This window comes from Ambystoma mexicanum, chromosome 3p (assembly GCF_040938575.1).
Source record: "Ambystoma mexicanum isolate Mex_15411 chromosome 3p, UKY_AmexF1_1, whole genome shotgun sequence".
Taxonomy (NCBI): domain Eukaryota; kingdom Metazoa; phylum Chordata; class Amphibia; order Caudata; family Ambystomatidae; genus Ambystoma; species Ambystoma mexicanum.
The window spans coordinates 612490087-612511564 of NC_090925.1; the positions used below are offsets into that span (position 1 = coordinate 612490087).

Consider the following 21478-nt stretch of genomic DNA (forward strand, 5'->3'; position numbering starts at 1 on the left):
TCGACCATGTTCGGCACACTTCAAGCTGCTACAGGACCCACAGTGCTTCTTTTGGCACTTTACACATCTTCAAACCTTTTTTATGCCTTCAAGCCATCCAGATGCAAAATCAACCCATTGAAGAAGACCACCTCATCTCGCCCCAAGCACTGGCTCAACTCAGTGGAAGCAACTGATTCAAACACCATCTCAACCAGCCATCCACTTGGCCGTCTCGAACACCGATTCAACCTAGTAGAAGTATTCTTTCATCGCCAATTTGACCACCGCCTGGAACAGTTGGAAGCCATTAACTTGACTGCCTCGAACGCTGACTCGCTGCAGCGGCAGGCGCATTTAATAGCAAAAGGCCGCCTGCCGCGTCTTCTCCCACAATGCCAGCTCGGGGGAGCCCTTGAAAGACTCCCATGAGCTGGCATGGTGACGGCTAATGTCATCTTGGTGGGGCGTGGCCCCCCGGGAGGTTCGGCCGCCCCCCTGCTCCCCAAGACCAGCTCTGCCCGTGTGATATAGAGGCACTTGACAACTATGGATGTCACTGGAGCAGGGGCGGCTGAAGAGGCTCTGAGGGGCTATTACAACATGACATTATCATTTTTTTTTTTAATACCAACAAGTGGTTTCTAAGTACAGGGTCGGGATTCAGGTTTGTGTTGCGCTGCAGTGCCTTGCTTCAAAGACAAACGCGTTGCCCCAGAGCTATCCTTCCTCCCCAAATTTGGGATCCTCATTGCTTAGAGAGGACAAAAGTCTGAGGCACCCATGGGCTGCATACATTATAATGAAGAGAAGGGTGTTAATAGGCGTCTCTATCATGAGACGGACCACCAGCAGGGAGCAGAAACACTAAACGTTGCCAGAAAATGGTGCTTAGTTTTGGCTCGATGGCGATTAGTCCTTCCCTGTTAGCAAGCGGCGAATGCATTGGAAAATGTTAACGCAGATGCTCGAGCTGACTTCCTGAAGCGCTCCAACCAATGCAGCGTGTAAAGTGCGCTGCAAAGCGTACATTTAAAGTTCTGAATGGAAGGCGCAGGTTGCCGTGCCACAGGTGTGCCGACTGCCAACATTGGGGCAGAGGCTGGGGGGCAGCTAGAGGCCCGAGGCCTCTTTCAAATGAAACAGTTGAAAGGCCCTGAAGCCGCCCCTACGCTGGAGCTCCTGATTACTGGATCCCAATGGGAATGCCTCGCCCGGGAGAGCTGCTGGCATCATCCATCATATTCCAGAACTGGAGCACGCCCTCACAGGCGAACGCGTTTGGTGCTGTTCTGGTGGAGGCCAATTTCATTTTACGGAAAATACTAATATTTGAACTACAGCAAACATCTGCAACATGCAGCTGTCCAGATGTTTTGGACAATCATTCCCAGGATCCCACATAACTGACTCTACTGGATTGGGCTGCTAGGAGTGTTAGTCCAAAATATCTGGAGAGTCAAAGGTCACAGACCCCTGAACTCCGGTGTCAGCACTGCCTTCGTGTGTTACTGTCTTAGCCTGAAAACTGTATAAACTGGAAGGATGACATCCTTCTAAGCCTCTACACACACTCACTGGGAGCGGCAGCAGGGGCGCCGGGCTTCCTGCTGGCATCTTGTTGGCGTTGGTGGGTGCTGCAGGGTCGGCATTCGGCATCCGGCGACCGAAATGGCATAGAGTATGGAAAGCAGGATGGTCAGGTATATATTTTGCCTTTGATGTTGACCTGTTGTCGCCCAAAGGAACTGTAGCTGTTGGTATGCCCTGCCACCTACAGCTCGGCGAGTGATGAAGTGCTCCCGCTGCTGTAACCCCTGATCATTACACAATGCTCGCCTTAAAGTTGCTGTTAGTGAAGAGCTCCCTCTGGTGGAATCCCCAGTTGCTGCAGGTGTGAGTGACAGAACCTTCAGTCCCCATATACATGCACACTGCCACATTTATTTAAATAAGTACCAACTCATACCAATTTTACAACCACGGCTGCACTATAATTTAGTTGCAGTTTTTTCACATATTGTTCAGTTAGCAAAGAGGGCATATTTCTCCATGGAATTAATTCACCCAGGACAGCACACAAAACAGGTAGCCTGTAGTCAGCAGGAGAGCGGGAGGTCTTCCCTCCCTGTAGCACTAAAGACGCCTCGTCCACTTCCCCTTCCGGCGCACTTCCGGGAAAGGTAACTGACAGGGCAGCTATGGCGCATTTTAAGGCCGAGTGAGCTGCATGAGTTGATTTCAACTCTGCTGTGACCTCAGGAGTGGCGCCCTGGCCCAGGGCCTGATTGCCCATTGCACGCCATAGCTCTCAACCATTTGTGTTGCAAAGGTGATTTCGTTTTTGGCGGGTGAGACGCCCATTGGAATGAATGGGCGTGCAGGAGGCTTGACAGGTGAGTCAGCCCTTTACAAGGTGGGTGACACCCGCCAAAAGCGTGTCAGTTGAGAGCTATGGCACGCTTTCATATGATATGCTATGGCATTTATAACGCGCCTATACACAAGTGTGCCCAACATGTGCCCAGTCAAATAGATTCCTTCATTTGCATGGGGCACGCCCACGTGCACACGAAGGAACGCCCCTCTAGAATGTGCACCCACATTTAGTGTTACAGAGAGGGCTTTAGGGCGCGTCAGCTATACCAAGGCACGCACATTACAATGTGCTCTATGCGCAGAGGGAGCACATAGCAAAACATTAATCCTCGGGGTAAAACCTATGACAAGCACCGAGGGGTGTTGCTACATCCAGAAAAGACGTTTGTCGGGACTCGGGGCTTGGTAGCCTTTTTGTTGTAGCCCCTGAGTTTCTATAATCCCCTCATTCCCCCCACTAGCCCACTAGCGCCACCTCTGCTGAAGCAGCGCAAGAAGGACCAGACCCTCCAGCTTATATCAATTTTGCGATCCCGCAAAATGCTGCAAAAACTGCCGTTTTGTGCAAAAACAGGAGTTTTTGCAAAAAAACCTGCTAAAACTACAAAAAATAAATCAAATAATCCTCAGGGTGCCAGATTCTCAAAACTTATCAATGCAGGAAATGAAATGCGCAAACACATCTCATCACTACGCCCAAAAAAAGAGCAGCCCAATCCACAAAGGTCACCTGAATGGGCACATTTTATTAAAATGTGCCCATTCAGGTGTCCCTTGTGGATTTTATATGCGCGCCCATTCAGATGGCCTTTTTCACCTCTTTGAGTAAATCAGGGGGCGTTTCTGCCAATTTAAAAGCGCATCCTAAATTTCCGTGCAAGATGCACTTTTAAATGTGCAGAAATTGTAGGCAACCCTAGGCGCACAGGAGATGGGGGTGCCACTGCCTGACAGGGGGCATCATTACAAGTTTGGCGGAGTGCCGCTGGAGTCATTTTGTTTCTGGCGGTCCCTCTGGCCAGGTGCTGGAAAAAAGAAAATCCCCATTCCCATCGAGTCCCATTGAACTCAATGGGAATGGGGAGGACGGATACACCGGCACTGTGTGCAACAGTGCCGGTGCATCCGTCAAGGTCTGCGAGCGGGTGCCGTTCCGCCCGCCAGGTCAGACCTGGTGGGCTGAAAGGCACCCGCTCGCAGAACTCGTAGTTTGCCGGTCCGGAAACAACGGTAGCGGCAAGCTTACCGGTACCGATGTTTCCGGACAGGCAACCTCATGACCCCCAGTGTCTTTCTTGACCCTGTCATGCATTTTCTTTAAGGTATGAATTGCTGCTATGTCTCTTGCATTTCTGTTCCTCAAACAGGATAGAAATGCATTTTTTGGGGTTTCAATTTACAGTGGACGCGCTGGGAGCTGGCAGAACACTGTCGGGAGAGCGCTTCTATTCAAGGTACTACCCATTTTGACCGGCAAAAATCGATTGAATGGTACAATTTGACCTATTTCGCCAGTACTATTCGATCAATTTTTATAAATATGGAACATGTGGAGCGCGGGTTGCGGGGGTTTCACCTGCTCCCTATGTTCAGTATTTTGGCCTTGGGGGTTGCAGGGGTGTCCCCCGCTTCCACAAAATTGGAGGTGGGGCCTGAAAACAAAAACAAAAAAAACCTAAAAAAAGGACCCTGCTGCTTCAGATCTGTCCTGCGATAGAGGGACTGATCTGACACCGCAGGGTTGGAGGTGAAGCAGCACCGACCAAGCAGTTAAGTAGGGGAGGCGGTGGGTTGGTGGTGAAAGGTACATTTTGGGTTGTTTGCCTGAAGTGCAAATCTATTTGCGGCAAAATTGATTATGGTCAATTCTGCCGCAAATAATGACACTTCGGCCAAACAACCCAGAACCCTATTCAAGGCAGCTGGCTAGCGCACAATGTGCACTACAGCTCAGCCCCGTGGAAATGCACAGGTCACCTTTGAGAATAAGGTGACCTGCTCATTTCCAAAAATGGGTTATCTAAAAATAGCATATTCTCGGCTTAAATGTCCCATTTTTTGAGGATAATGGTCAAAATCTACATTTAAAAAAATGGTCACACTATCAAAGGGAAAGGAGAGAGAGGGAGAGTGATGGGTGAGATGTGAAGTGATAGGCAAGGAAGCAGAGGGAGAGCAGTGGGACAGAGGAGGAAGCGGCGCACAAGAGAGCAGAGGAAGCAGTGATGCGGTGGGCCAGAAATCTGAGAGCGAGCAGAGGTACAGAAAGTAGTTGGAGCGTGTGGTCAGTGAGCCAGAAAGCAAAGAGGGAGCAGTTGGCCAGAAAGAGGCAGTGAGCTGTAGATTGGGGGAAAAAGATGAGTGAAGAGTGCGATAGAGTGGGAGAAAGGACACAAGATGCAGAAGCAGCACAAAATAATGAAGGACTGTATATTGCGGGAGGAATTATAGAGTGTAAGGTGTGAGTTGGGAGTATGATTTGGAGTTTGGCAGGGGCTGGGGAGTGCACTTTGTGACTTGACAGTGTGACATAGCACGTTAGTATTTGTATGACAGAGTGAGAGGTTCAGGAATGCAAGTTGTAATGGGGAGTTGGTGAGATGTGTGTTGGTGAGAGGTGTTTGGGTGTTTGGGTGTTTGGAGAACATAGAAGGGGGAATAGTATCAGCATTACAATTCATAATGATCAATGTAGTTAATACTATTAAATAGGCATGCACATTAAAACAAAAATGTAGCCAAAACAAAAACTGTTCTGCCAAGCCAGAGACATCCGGGATTCTTCCTATTAAATTAATACAAAAGATACATAATAATGACACCCTGACTCTTTTTATACTTGCGTTCTACCTCTTTCCTACAATGTGGCAATCTTACACTCTCCAGATAATACAAAATGTCACAGAAAAATGCAGCAATAAATAAAGGTTTGTGCCGCAAGATTTGCCATTTCATGCCGCAAAATTTGCCATTTCATGCCGCAATATCCTGGAAGGAGGGTCCTGCCACTATGCAAGCCAAACTACAGACCATTCTCACTTTTCTAAAATCTCCCAACGTGGTGTTTTCTGCACTATGTGAGAGGTGGGTGTCGCATTGCTTAATAAATCTGACCTAACTGTAACTGGCATATCGTGCGCCAATCTCTCTCTCTCTCTCTCTCTCTCTCTCTCTCTCTCTCTCTCTCTCTCTCTCTCTCTCTCTCTCTCTCTCCTCTCTCTCTCTCTCTCTCTCTCTCTCTCTCTCTCTCTCTCTCTCTCTCTCTCTCTCTCTCTCTCTCTCTCTCTCTCTCTCTCTCTCTCTCTCTCTCTCTCTCTCTCTCTCTCTCTCTCTCTCTCTCTCTTCTCTCTCTCTCTCTCTCTCTCCTCTCTCTCTCTCTCTCTCTCTTCTCTCTCTCTCTCTCTCTCTCTCTCTCTCTCTCTCTCTCTCTCTCTCTCTCTCTCTCTCTCTCTCTCTCTCTCTCTCTCTCTCTTCTCTCTCTCTCTCTCTCTCTTCTCTCTCTCCCAGAGCTGCATTGTAAGGGCACATATTCTAGAACCTCATCAGCCGTTTTCTGACAGAAGCGTGACCAGAGCAAACCAAATAGGAAGGACGAGGAGGGAGGCTGTTGTGATTGGTCATGGTTAAAAGTAGAATGAGAATGGCCGTGACAAATTCATCCTGTGGGGACTGGGCTGAAGTTTGGAGACATTAATAGTATATGCATACCCTGCAGGAACGTCACCATCACACTGAGGGCATATCGCCATTATGAGGCATGCAAGAGGGATGCAGGCTTTTATTTGGAGACATTAATTACGCCGTGATTCTTGACGGATTGGGAGTCTAATCAAATGCAATTAAATAAATAAATAATTGTTAATGCATACCCTGCAGGATGGTCCCCATCACACCGAGGGCATAGTGCCACTATGAGGCATGCGAGGAAGACGCAGATAGGCTCAGCGAGATGTGCAAGGGTTCTGACCAACCTTATAAGGGACCAGGCAGGCAGGCTGTAGGGTCTACAACTGTGCTTGTTATTTTCTATTTTCTTTGCTGTAAGGGGATTCAGCAGCACGACACATGAATTTTTGCGTAGCACACAGCATGCAACATTGCATTTGTGCTCATAGAAGAAACAGATAATCAGTTTTAATCTAAGTGCCACCCTTTCCAACCAGCGAGACATTTTGAGAGACATGATGTGAATTTTTGGCAAAAGAAGCTATTAAACAAACAAAATAATTGTACTACTATTGCAAAATAGCTCTTTTTTAAAATTTTACAATAGTAATTTTAAATGATGACTTCAACTATATATTGTTGTCATAGTAAAAATATTGCACTTGCCTTACAGAGTGAAGCACATTATTAAAACCCAGACTAACCAAGGGTGGCTAGCTGCATGGATAAAGCATTGGCCTCTGACATTAAAACAGCTTGCACATTACAAGTTTCGAACCCTGTGGCAGGGCCGATTTAGCATTTCACCATTCAACGTTTGATCAATCAAGAACCTTTCAAAATATGGCAATAATAACACATGTTATTACAGCGCTTAGAAGCAGGAGGAATCTGACATAAAAGGCTACGTAAGAACAATATATTTTAATTATAATCATATACATTATTTTCTGATGTAAGGTTATCATTTCAAAATGAACAATCTGGCCCGCTCTAATTGCACTATTTTTGAAAAATCTCTATCTGAAAGGGCAGGCGACAAATAGCAGCAATACGGTTACTGGCTGCCTTGCATAAAATAAAAGAGCGTTTTGGGAGCTTAAGAATGACACAGAGCTATCTATTTGACTAAAGGTTCTGTGATAAAAATGGTGATATGGATCGAACGCTAAGTACATAATAAACACTGGTCTTGGTGTTAATTTCATTGGTCACAAGACTCATGCTTACATTAAAGTGTTTGCAACTATTGCAACTTTCCCAGTTCCCCTAACGCCTGGGAATGGTGAGTCTGGTGCAGGTACTATGGACTAGTCTGAGTTTGCAGATGCGTGTTATGATATGTTCTGCAACACTGTTGTGTTAAAATATATATGTTTTGTTACCATGCAACTTTGTTGGAAATATTTACAAGATATTGTTTTTTTTAATGTGTGCCTTCTTTCTGCCTTTCTTAGGGGTGTTCTCCCCCCAACTGTTGTTGAACATCCACTTCTTTTCATTCTTGTGTTTTATTCCAATTCTTTGTACCACATTTTGATTTTGTTAACAAAGGTAATTTTTTTATTTTATAAAGGAATTTTGCTATTTGTTTTTTTTATCTGTTTGTATATTTACTTATTCCCCATTCCGACATTACATTTTTGGAGAAAAGGGGCCGTTTTGTTGCTCCGGCAAAGTTATGATACATAGGGCCTGATTCACAGAGTGTTTTTCAATGGATTATGCCATTATAAAACACTGCTGTGAATCAGGCCCATACTGTTATGATATGCTATATAAAGTCATGTTTTGTTATGTTGTATTTGCAGTGTTATGTCACTTTGCAAAGTGCTGACAAAGGCTTTAAGAAGTAGCTGGAAAGTGACTTGTAGAACTCCACAAACACCCACAGGATTAAATAATACACGATAGGGGCTCTTCTCAACTCTCATGCTGGACTTCCTTTGCATCTTGTACTCATGGTGGCCCTGAATCATGCTGCTCCCATCTTCATCTTGTATCCTGGCTGGCAACATTATGTGTTACTACTGACTTCTGCAATTATATTCGCTCTCCACTCTTGCTTCTCCACTCTTTTTGACAGCTTACTCTCTTTTCTCTCCTCCTTTCCCTTCTCCCTTTTCCTATCTCCTCCCCTTACTTTCTTCTATGCACTTACTTTATCAGAATTGTCCCTGGACCTAATATGATAGCAACCTCGTCTGTTTCCTCCACCCTCCCATTACTGTTTTTTTCCTCCCCACCACCCCTCCAGCACTATCTGAAATGTCGTCAGGCCTAGTCTGATAGTCGCTTGTTTTCTTCCTCCCCTCCCTTTCTGCACCCCTTTCCCTCACCTTTTGTTTTTCTCCGGCTCTACCAGAAATGTCGTCAGGCCTAGTACGGTAGTCGCCTGTCTGTTTCCATTTCCTTCCCACTCTCCCCCTCCCTTCCTTATCTATGTCTTAGCTCTTGCACTATCTGAAATGTCGTCAGGCCGAGTACGATAGTTAATTTCACATCCTTACTGTTCATGGCCTGTAAGAATGTGGTTGTATTTTCCCTTGTTCCCTCCCTTGCCTTGAAGCGCTTTGAAACACATTGTGTATAGGCGCTATATAAATAAATGATCATATCATATATTATATCACTTAGTCCAGGAAAAAGGCCACAGCACTCAATTTAGATGTGCACATGTACACTGGTAAGCAAACTCTACATGTGAACCTAAGATTCTCTTGCTGCCCTCTATTAGTGGGACATTGTAAATGCAGCCGGGGTTGAGAAGGGTAGTTGAGGCTGGATTATGCAGATTCACTTCCAGAAGAGCCCAGCCTCAGTCCAAGAGGAATGCCACCTCCCACACCACATTACCATCCTCCTGAAGCTCCCAGCAGGCCTTACAAATGTCCAGGCATACTGGTACAGGGCCTTGTTCCCAGTGGAGCCACAGACTGAGCCCCGTGATTTAAGAGTGCCCGTAGTTCCTCCCTGCTTTCCTGTCTATAGAATTTAGCCGTTCGTGGTCTTGGAAGTAAAAGGGAGAGTGTGTGCTCTCCTGCCCCTTTGGATATTGCTTGAACACACCAAGGCAGTGCAGTAGGGAGGCCTGCAAGCCTATGTTTAAGGTTTCAGACAGTCTCTGCATAGAGGATTTATAATAGGGAGTTGCCTACCTAGGGTACTGTCCTTAATGTAAATGTCTCATTTGATCTAGCAAGCCTGACATGCGTCATTTTGCAACTTTACCGGTAACTGAATTCTCTCATTCCGCTTTCAAGTGGCTTATTTACCAATTCAGTACATGCAAGGGTGGCACTCGTCGTCTCTTCTCCCCCCGAGGCACAGCTGGTATGGCTCTGGGAGGATAGGTTCTTTTTCAAACACTCCTTTTGTGTCCTCCAGCACTCACTTTGTGTCCTCCAGCACTCATTCTGCGCACAGCCAATCCTGGCCATGACACCTCTGTCATCGGGCTTGGTTTTACCAGAACCCACTACGTCTATCGGCAAGGTGGAACCCATTAAGATAACCGGTTAGTATCCCCCACAACTCCTAGGCACTCTTGAGAACACCCAAAGGCCATCACACATCCACAACATGACTTAACATAATATTACCACCGCACTAGAAATTGCCTTCCTGAAAGTTCTGCTGGCCAATCAGGGAAGCTCTCGTCGCTTCATTTGATTACATTTTCTGATGGTCATGACGCGTAAAACTATACATTCATCCCACCGATGACTATCACCCACCCATATGTTTTCATTCTGCTGCGTGTTGTTAGATAGTCTGTTCTTTTGTCTCCCTGACTTTCCCCACTTTTAATGAATCTTTAATAATGCGCTTAATACCAAAGAACATTCTTTAAGCGCGGGACCGAGATGCACACATGTGCTGCTCTGGGTTGTCTTGCTTCCAAAACAAATGCTTTGCTCCTGGGCTATCCCCCCGGCCCCTCTTCCCTGTTATCCTAGGTCTGCTTCCTTTTCTTCCCACAGTGCCCAGACTCGCTGTCACCTTGGGTGGTAGGGGGTGGGAGGTCACAATTAGCCTCTTCACTGACATGGCCCAGTGCTTTACAATGACAATGGTGGTGATGTGCGTAGTATAAGGTATTGATAACGTAACATAATAACATAACATAACATAGATTGTATGTACTTATCCGGACATCCCCAGAATTTGGATGTGAAGATTAAATGGCGGTGGCACCTGTCACTCCATTGGTCAAGCTTCTCATTTACAGAGATAATGGGCCTCATTACAAGTTTGTGGCATACTGGCAAACTGTATCTATCGTTTACGCCGCCTGATATCCCAGAATTACCGGGAAATTACAGGCGGCGGAAAGGGCGGTAAATCCCCATTCCATGGAGTCCAATAGGACTCAATGGTGGGGATTACCATAATTACCGGCACTGATATTACCAGTGCCGGCAATTACGGAATTTATTTACCAGTAGGAGCCTGATTTACCTCCAGCTCTTGGCTGGAGGTAATTCAGTGCCCCCGCCGGCAAACTTGTGTTTTGCCGGTCTGGTAAAAATGCTGGTGCTGGGATTACCAGCAATTATACTGGCAATTTTACTAAACCGGCAAAACTGCAATGAGGCCCAATGTGTCCTGTCCCTCTACCTGGAGTATCGCAAAGAACTTAGACGAGGAGAGGCTGAGAGAGTTTTAGGTTAAGGATGGCTGGTTGCAGGACCTGTCCCCAATACACAGACATCCTTAAGGAATTATATATATATATATATATAGGATTGCCCAGATGGTTTTAAATTAAATCATAGGACAGCATCTCATATCTCTTTCATCCTTGTGATAAGACATTGTAAAATTAATCAGAAGCATTACAAAGCGTGTGCATAAAGCAAAGCTATTTATGCAAATGATTGCCCATTTGACAATACCAGACACCCCATTCCACTCCTACCCAGTCATTGATCAGCTATCGCCCTCCTAAGGAACCCTAGATCAGGACACTGGCTGCCTCTCGCTTGTTATTGATAAAATCCCACCTCTGAGGGTGCATTAGAGGTTTGCAGCTCCTGCTGCTCACATCTGGTTGGTGATCATGTCCCATCACTGAAGGACACCATGATGGGGTCACTGCATCTACTCATAAGAGGGATGTGATAAAGTGCCATCGACTATGGTCACATCAGACTAAGGTGTCCCCTGCTGCAGATGCCGATTTAGTGGTGCCGTGTCATCCTTGAATAAAACCCATGACAGGTCACCCCATACGGACCAGCTTAGTGATCAAACGCCACCCTTCGAGGGAACATTAGATTAGGATACTGCCTGCTGCAGGCACCATGTTGGCGATCAAGTGCAACCTTCAGGGGAAACCCATTGCAGGATCCATGTGGGACTTACATCGAGAGATGGTTCCCACCGCTGCATTGACCTCCGGCCCCCCAGAGCAACTCGGCCCCCTGGGAGCAGGGAGCAGAGCTTCACATATTGCTGTACATGTTTCATGTTGTACTGTTTGATGTACATGGATCGCCACCATTTTCCTGTGCCCGCTTGCATCTACAGAGTCTATTTGACAGTGTCTTCGATTGTATTTGGAGTGTTGGGGAAAGTGTTGGGAAGGCACTGTAGTTGCCCATCTCCTCTTACTGCACTACAGTTCTTCAGTGAGAACTATTCGAGTAAACTGCTTAAGTGCATACATTTTCATTCTATATAGGAATTTGCTGTTTGATGCATTGGGTTCATTTTGTTCTTGAATGTCCTTTAATTTGCATGCGACTGCATAGGTTTCACTCTGCATGTGCGCTGCATGTAGCATTGCGCCTCGCAGCATTCAGCTGAGTCAGCGGAACATGTAATCCACCTGTCAAAGTCCCTACAGTATGTATGCAAGTACACTGCATGTAAAGTATAGCAGAGCCCTCAACTGTAGACAGTTGCCCTAGGAGTTCATGCACCTTTCACTATCGCTGCATTCCTCCCACAGCTGTGCGCCCCATAGCATACTGCTGAGTGCCACCAAAAAAAGAATTGGTCCAGCTATCACATAGTCTCTACCATTTCCAATACATCCTTGCACCTTCTCTATGCGCTCTTCGGCTTCCAGCGTCTCTACATCAGACATTTCCCTTTTCTGTACATTGTCTAAGCTACACTTTCTGCTGCATGCATTGCAGTGCTCCTCTCTCTTGTCTTTTCAGACCACGGTCTACTGATGGGCCATGCTTCCTACAGTGCTTCAACACCATTAAATATGGCAAATATAAGATAACATATCTGGTCATTGTTAAAGGGACACTTTCGGCAAGAACCACACATCAAGAACCCCCCAGCTGCAGGTACCAGGTTAGCAATAAAGTGATATTCTTCTGTGGAAACTCAGAAGAGGACACCTTTTCCTACTCGTCTCTAGTTACGGATAAAGTGCCACCCTTTGTAAGAACCCTAGATCAGGGCACCCCCTGCTCAGGCCAGGTTAGAGATAAAGTGCTCCCTCTGAATGATCCCCAGATCTTGACACCCCCTGCTGCTCATGCCGGTCTAGTAATAAAGTGTGAGCCCCCTGTGAAGGAACCCCAGATCAGGACGCCCCCTGCTGCTCATGCAGGCTTGTATTCAAGGAACCATGAGTACCCACGTGAAGGAACCCCAGATCAGGACGCCCCCTGCTGCTCATGCGGGCTTGTATGCAAGGACTCATGAGTTGCCATGTGAAGGAACTCCTGATTAGGGCACTCCTGGCTCAGGCAATTTACTGATAACGTTCTCCACGAGAATGAGCCCCAGATCGTTACACCCCCTGCTGCTCACGCCCGTTTTAATAATAAAGTGCCCCCTGTGAAGGACCCCCAGATCAGGACAGTCCCTACAGCTTACGCCGGGTGAGTAAACTAGTACTGCCCTAAAAAGGAACCCTGGAGGGGGACCCCTTTTGCTACTCATATCTGGTAATTGGTGAAGCAGTGCCCTCTGATGGAACTGGAGACACTGCACCCCCCGGGTGCTCATGCAGGGTTAGTGATTCCGTGCCAGCCTCTGTAAGAACCCCAGACCAGGACCCCCTGCTGCTCGCCCTGCGTTAGTGATCCAGTGACCCCCCCCTGTGAAGGTGCTGCAGATCCGGGCCCCCTCTAGTGCGGGTGGGGGGCTCTGCATTACATTCGTCTACTCCCATCAGGACGTCCTTTCAATGTTGCCCTGTTTTCCAACTGCTTTCTCCCCAGGCTTTGCGTGACCTAATTCCAGGCTCCAGCTGCCTTTATAAATATAAACCTGACATTTTCCATAGTCCTGGGCTTTTTTTGTTTAGTCAATGCGCTGTGAAAGTCATTCGTTCACATGATGCTGGAGCTCATGTACATTCACAGACCTACTCTTGCTCCATCTCCTGTAACACCGGCTGGATCTGGAACGCGCTTCTGTGCTCGTGGTACAGCCATGCATGCACTTGGCGCTCACTCCCCACACTCCAAATCCAGCGGTACACTACAGGGAACTCTAGAGATTTCCCCGGTAGGCCTCTGCAGCCTGGGCCTCTTTTGTGTGCTATCCTATTTTATTTCCAAATGTTCTCATAGGGAAAGGGTTGGGCTTGCTGAAAATGTGTAATATGGGGACACGTTGAAAATCATTTCGAGGACCTCTTTGGGTTCCCAGTCCACCCCTGCCCAAATCCTCACTTCTGCATGGTCCTCTCTGCTGCACCCCGTGTCACCTAAGTGGACCTTTCCAGCCCCTTTCAACCTACCTTCTCGACCATGCCTTACCTTGTGATGCCGGAGAAGGAATGGCAGCAGCATCAGCATGCCGCCATCATGGACGATCCACCACACATCGATGTTGCCCTCGGAGAACCTCTCTTGATTGCCCGGGAACATGGCGGCGTTCTTGGCGACGATCAGTGCCAGATGAGCAGCAGTGGTCTCCCTCACCAGTTCTGTGGGAAGACAAACAGCAGATGTATAACTCTGTGTGTGTGTGTGTGCTCGCAAGCGAGGTATTAGGCGGTGGCTTGTGGGGTGCCTCGGTCGATAAGTGTGGCAGCGGCACCAATCTTGGGAGCGGGAGACTGTTGCTCAGAGCAGAATTTGTCAGCTGTTCAATCTAGCGGGGTTACGAGGATGAGCAATGGTTGGCAGTGGCGTGGCAATCATGTTGGCTATCTTGGGGCTGCTCTGTTGAGTGTTTTCTGGGGGAGGGGAGTGGCTCTGTGCGATAAAGGACCCTGTATCATCATCAAGGAATTCCATTGCCATAAAGAAGGTGTTTGCTCATTTATAAACATACAGAAACCTTATGTAAGTTGCAATATCCTCCAATATCCTGTATTACTCATAATACATGGCTACCTTCACTCCTGTCACCCCTTCAGTTCTAGATGGCGTGCTCCATCTGATGCAAGAGGGCTTTCAGGGGGACTTCCGTGGAATCACAGTGCAATAACATAAACCAGTAGGAAGTCTGGAATATACGTGGCAATAAACTATTAATATGATATGATCGTTTATTCATATAGCGCCTTTACACAATGTGTTTCAAAGCGCTTCATGGCAAGGGAGGGAACAAGGATACAAAACAATCTTTCAGGCCATGAACAACAAGAATGTGAAATTAACTATCGTACTCGGCCTAGCGACATTTCAGATAGTGCAAGAGCTAAGACACAGACAGGAAGGAATGGCAAACAGACAGGCGACTACCTTACTAGGCCTGACGACATTTCTGGTAGAGCCGAAGAATTACACGAGGTGAGGGAGAGGGGAGGACAGAGGAGGGAGAGGAACTATTGATTTGAGATCCCTTTTGTGAAACCCATGTGACGAGTCAGTCAAAGATATTTTGGGGGACCACAGAGGTCCCTGTGATGTCCTCGAAATTTGTAGCAGTGCATTAGAAAAACAAAAGTGAAGCCTCATTAGGTGATTTTGTATCAGATTATGAGTGACCTTCCAGAAAAGGACCATAAGGAAAGTGAGCCTAACAGGTGATGCGATATTTAAAAGGCGATTGCTGTTCTCAAAAAGATGCTTTTAACAATCTTTCACAGCCTTATATTTGCCAGGGCATCTTTCTGACCTCTGAACTGTTTAGACGCTCCCTCAGAGCTAGCCCCACATGGTTATCACCTGTTGGCACTGCTCGACCCTGGGATGGGTCCTTAAACACATGACACTTTAATATTATGGCAATAACACCCAAACTGGTGTGCCGGTTTGGGTGGTAATCGCCCAGGGCAGAAGTTATAGGACCAAGCACATTGAGAGCCTTAACGATGGGGTGCTGATAGCAATTCATTTTGTATGAAAGAACGGGATGCGCTTGTGGCGTCCCACTCATTCATGCAAAATACTTTTTTTTTAAATGTGCATTCATTTGCAGTGCACATAACCCGTAGGTATCTAGGTGCTAGTATAATTGAATTGTGGAAGTGCAGGTAATTTATAACACGCTCAGTTTTTTCTAGCACGGATCTGGGATTTGTACCTGTGTTTGCTCAGCGTGGTCGTGTTTCCAAGACCCGTCCATTGCCACAGAGCTATCCTCCCATCCCGGGTAGGTTATTTATAATGCACTTTTTTGTTCCCCAAGCAGGTCTGGGATTCGAACATGTTTGCTCAGCGTGGTCTTGCTTACCTAAGATGGCTGCCATGGATCTGGAAGATGAGGCTCTTCCATTTCCACAGTGGCCCGGGATGCGGGAGCGGTTGCGGCGGTTGTGCCGCTGCCAAAAGAATAAGGTGAGTGGGGTAGGTGTGCAGGGAAGGAAGGAAACACTGACTGCAGGGGTGACGAGGGTAGGGGGAAGATGGCGGGCGGGGAAGCATCTTTCAGGCTCCTCGGAATGCAGACTTGGATTGTGGGATTCAGCCTGCAATCCGAGCAACCTGATTGGTTGGCCCCCTCTCCCCAGGTGCTAGTAAATGATACAAGGTTTTGGTCCAAGATTTGGTCATTAATTAACAATACCCTAACAATTTAGGAACCTATAATGCTGACAATGATTACAATGGATAGACTGCACTTGAACTCCTCAAATCCCCTTAAATCCATAATGGTTAATTGGAAGGGTGACTCCTCTTAGACCCACGTAACTATTATGTCTCTAACCCCTACCCGTGCTCAGATGCTTCCAAAATCTTGGTTCGAGTAAAAAAAAGAACCAAAATAAAATAAATAAGCCGTCGACCTAACCCAACACACTTGACGCAACTACACGTTAGACATGCTAAAACACCTCATACATGCAAACGTGCCATTCCATTGTGCAGGTGGTAGCGTCATCCTGTTTTTCTTCTTTGAATTCTGGGACTTGTAGTCATGGATTTACATTGGGTAAATTTAAGACTACAAGTCTCAGAATGAAAAGAAAAGAGAGGACTGAGGCATGTTGGCATGCATGTCGTTTGTTTTAGTATATGTGCTGTTACAGAGGTCACTACTGGAAAAGCTACATGGGCAATTGGACATGTCTCAAAAAATGAAAAACATACTTCGTTCAGCTGATGTATCTTAAACAAGAAATACACTTCTATGACTTATTTATTTAAGCAGCAATATTACCTGCCTAATCACAAATCAGATTTAATATACCCAATTAACGCTTGGTCCGCTATATAAGATAAAACAAGCAATGGATAGTCCAATGGTGAACGTGGTACATGCCGCCAATGAACATATGATAGGGATACATGTGGTGGAACTGATATCACAACTCGAACTTGGAATTGTAAGCATAGGCGTCCAAGCTGAAGGACACAAAAGGACGTGTGGGCAGGGCTATAAATGTGAGCGGATATAGTAGTTTGGTAGAAGCATAAAATGGTGCTGGCCACTGTAATAATGCTCTTTTTCCGTGTATGGATACTTCATTGAGAAATAATATGAAGAAGTTGAATAGTATTCACTTCAAAGAGCTTGTCTGCCTTATGGACGGTTTTAATTTCGTTGTCGGAGGCGGCCAGTGTTAAAGCAGGAGAGCTGGTGCGGCTTGATGCCATTCAGCGGCGTCTGTAGGTCCTTTCCTCTGCTTGACGGGCTTTCCATGTCAGTCGAAGTGCTGAGGAGGAGAGACGTGGTGTGCGGCTTCGGTGCGGCTACGGTGCGTGGCTGCTTCTTGCTGGATGTCGGCAGGAGTGGAAGCCTGGCAAGCATTTAACTATAATCACTGAATCCGAGAAATCCAGTGTGTTGCAGGACCCCGTGCGACGTGGCTGCCAAGGCCGAGGCCGGGGGGCTGTGACAGCAATCTTTTCAGTCTGTAAACTTGTGTTGCTGTGCGGAATTGGACCCTCTGCCGATGGAGTGTACACTCGCCTGGGCTTTTTTTTTCATAATGAAAATGAATGATGGGAGATCAACCTCAGTAAATGTGGGGGTGCTAATCTGCCCACATTTTCCCCTGCTCACCGCACAACAAACACAAAGTCATGTGCACTCTGGGGATACACATACTACAGATGCAGTCCTCCCTGTCACATTTAGCTGGAATGTGACAGCCACGGGTACATCAAAGCATCCTAGGAAAGAGGAAGGCAACACCTTCCTCTGGCCATGGGCAGCCTAGTTAAAATATCAAAGGCTCCATGGATCCGCCCCTCTTTTGTCTGAGTTCTGCCGGTGGCAGCGCACACTGATGAAAGTTAATTGAAACAGGCCTGCGATAGGCCTGATCGCAGAACTGACAAAGGGAACAGAAAACACCAACATCTCTTTGATATGCAATGTATCAACTTGAAGCTTGCTCCCACCCCTCTATATGAAGGGCAGTGAATGGCATGTCTGGGACAACTGTTTACAGTAGGCAACCCCTGCAGGGAGCCCTCTTTCAGAGGGAAGAAGTATGTGAATTGATGGAGACAGAAAGTCTGTTCTCACCACAAACTTCAAGGGAGACCTGAGCTTTGATCAGGAGCCACAGAGAGCTCAATTGACCAGAGAGACACTTTGATCCACAACAGACAGGAAGATGGGTGGGACTTAGTAGTAAATGTTGTCGCTCCCTACCTTTCCAGTTGCAAAGCACTCTGGTTATGACCTCACGTATAACAGAAGATTGTTTGTGGGGAGCCAGGATTGGTTCATTAAGGTAGGCTTAGCCTGCACCAATCACTGGGGCCCGTTTGGCTTTAAAAGAGGGCGGTACCCCTCACTTAGCAGATCATCTGATGACTTCTAAAGGAGTAAGAAGGACTCATTTGGACCCTGGCTGAAGGTAGACTGCCTTACAGCTTCCGCCAGTGAAGGAAGGCCAGGATTTCCAAGAGGGAAGCAAGACCCCACCCCTAAATATCTCCCAGGGAATAGAGGGAGATACCGACCTCAGAGGACCCATCCAGCAGCTCCAGAACCGGTACCCAGCCAGCACACAGTGTGCCCTGCTAGATTCTGCCAGCAAGCTTCCTAGGTGGGAAGTGACAAAGAGTCTCTGAACAAAGCACAAGGCTGTGGCCTGCAAACACTCTCCTCAGCTTTGGGCTGTCCACCTTAAAGGATGACACAAGCCCTGCGAAGAAACTAGGAGGAGTGCCACAACAAGCATCAACCAGCGTCCATCTTTTAAGGACATTTTCGAGGCAGTCGAGCCCTCGAACCGCGACCGATTGCTCCACGGACTGTTGTCACACTGCAGTCACTAAAGTCGCCCGAGACGCCTCAAACAGCCTTTGTAAGGGATTTCAATCAGGCACACACCCAAGTCTCACCTAGCATGTAGTGCGCAAATGAAACCCTTATTTATTTTTGTCTAAAAATTAAATATTCTGAACGATATACCACTCATGTCACACCCTTCTCAAAATACCCCCAGGTTACACTGAACCAGGAATCAGGCTAGTTGTAAAGGTAATTATTTATTTATTTACTTAGAAATTGAAATCACAATATATTTTTAATAGGTAACAACAATCACCAGTGGGGTGAACAGGAACAATGAATAAGATCTTTAATGCACTGGGAATCAAGTAAGGAACACAAAAAGAATGCAGCAAAGAAAAGAATACTTTCAGGTTGGGTTGGACTAGATAGCACTATGGTTAGAGTTTCCCCCTGCAACACCCCTCAGCCCACCAATAGGCAATTTAAATAGATGTGAGGAGAGAGCAGGTACTCAGGAATAATACAGAACAACAGAATATCACTCCCACCTTCCCCCCTTACACAAAAGAGAAAAACGGATTTGACTTTTCAACTGTCAGGATGGCTTTGAAATTGGCCGAGCAAAAACACTAAATATGGTAAAAAATGCTTAAATGATTATATATTTCTACAGGAGCCACTTTGAAAAGATGCAAGCTAGCACAAGCAAGGATTTAATCAAAAGAAAACAGTTGGAATCTCAAAAGCCAAGTAGGAAATAATTTAAAGGCAATTCACACGTGTAAAACCTTTTCAAAACGTAAATTTGCGGCAAACCTTTACTTATGCGATTTTTGATATAACTGGTCAATCGCACTGTTTCACAATATGGATGTAGCTAAGGATGTTAGGTATAAGTGGAAGTTGAAATTTCGTTTCTATCTTAAAAACTGAGGGAGTTACAGGGGTTTTAGTGAGAGGTGTTTTTCGAAAATAAAGACACGAATTCGGACAAGGACTTCAGTTTAAATTCAGAAAATATGGCTTATGCTTATACTCAAGACTAGAGCGTTCAGACTAGACCACCAAGTTGGGACAAAGTAAGCTCTGAGACTGATTCATGACTTCAGTAACAGATCCTCATCACCTTCCCCGGCGGAACCAGTCCAAACACTCGAAGTGGAATTTTTGGATCAGAGTTACACAGGATAGATAGCACTAAAGATTCTGACACTGTTACCGGTTATGAAAGTAAGGATAGTTCAAAGATTAGAATTGAACAAGATAATGCAAGGTATACAATAGTTCTCTAGCGTCCTGTTAAAACTCACAATCCACTGGGATTTAAGGTTTTTGACCCGTCAAGATTCTGGTCAATGGATCGAGTCTATCAAGGCCTTCCTTCCAGCACATCAGTCTCAGGACAGGAACAGCTAGGCCGGTCACCGGAACTGCACAGGATCTGCCCTTCTTGTTTCTGGATATTTCAATTCAGTGGGATTGCGAGTTCATCAGGCAAGCATTTATGGTAGCAAGCCAAATAGTTTCAGGATGCTAGTTTCAGGATGCTTTCCCACACCACAGCGCTACACTGGGTTGTGAGGATAAGTTGAGGATTAAGGCCTTGCTGAAAATGGTTCAGCTATTGCTTGGCCTCTGTTCCTTTCAGCACAGTCCTTTTACATTTGCTAATCCGGCAGACTGTTAGTTTAGATAACTTTAAAGATTAATCAGGAGAGCCTATTTGACAGGAGCTGTCATTCACAGTTAGCCCACTGTGGCAGCACACATATTTTTGACAGGAACTGTCATTCACAGGCAGCCCAGTTTTGCTGAGAAGGTGTATTGCTCTTAACATTTCAGGACTTTGTACATTCACAGTGCTTCCTTAGGGTAAACGAATTTTAGCGCCAAGCAAGATTATGAGTGTTGAGAAGTGTTATGTACAGGCATTTTTGAGTTTCAGCAGCAAAGTAAATGTCATTTACAGGCTCTGTTCCGCCACACATGCACCATGGGTGGCAGGTTGTGCAGCCATCTTTTTGTGTGTTGAAACCGCGGTTTTGGAGGTTTTGGCACGCCCAGGGGTTTTGCCGCCATTTCACTGTTTCTTGCACCATAGATAGTAGAGTGATGCTATATAGTATAGCAGAGTGGGTCAATACAACCCACACCTTCTAGATCCACCAACCAGTACAGAGAAGATTCTTGACCCAGAGCCATCGTGTACGCCAGCTTGCAGCCGTCTGTCCAGCCTCGCATGCCGAACTCTCTACCACCTGATACCTCCAGCTGTCTCCTATCTTGAACTCTGTTGCAGGAGCTTCAAAGCATCCTGGAACCGACTTGACGCTGTCGAGCATCAAGATCATCTCAAGCACCAGGTAAATTGTGGTTCTGTCCCCCTGGTCCTTCTCTGAAGGCCGCTAGTGACATTTACGACCCCTTGCTCCCTTGGTGCTGAAACCATAGAACCTTGAACAGTTAAGACTGATTGCTTTACTGACTACCCTCCTGTCAGTATTCAGAGAGCATCCCTTGTTGTCATGAAACTGTCTGTCCCCTGTGTTCCTTTCCAGGTTGGGTTGTATTTTGTAGTGTGCTACAACTGTCTGTTGTAATAATAATGAAGTCGATATTTGTATACAACCTTGACTGGACAGCCCCCTTTATCATTGGGTAATACGTGTATTTTCGCTGTGTTGCAACTAACTAATGATCCACGACCTTGCGGAGATAAGCCTGCTGTTCCGTCCTCCTTACCAAAATTGGACAAGGAGGTTTATAATTTCCTTGTGTTTCCAGTCTGTTTGGATCCTTTCTGGTGTACTAGAGGTGTGGGGTTGATTGATGGTTTAGAAACCGATATTCATCCCAGGACCACTGGTGCCCCGGGAGTTGATTCGTCACT

At 46.4% G+C, this 21478-nt stretch overlaps 1 protein-coding gene across 3 annotated transcripts in view; it reads right to left on the reverse strand.

The window, feature by feature from the left end:
• The window catches only part of SLC12A5 (solute carrier family 12 member 5), a 1549598-nt gene that overhangs the window by 98041 nt on the left and 1430079 nt on the right, over positions 1-21478 (reverse strand). For all 3 annotated transcript variants that reach the window (XM_069651368.1, XM_069651367.1, XM_069651369.1), the window contains exon 19: positions 13761-13930. In XM_069651368.1, the coding sequence (XP_069507469.1) occupies positions 13761-13930 (170 nt within the window). The remainder of the gene's footprint in view (positions 1-13760; positions 13931-21478) is intronic.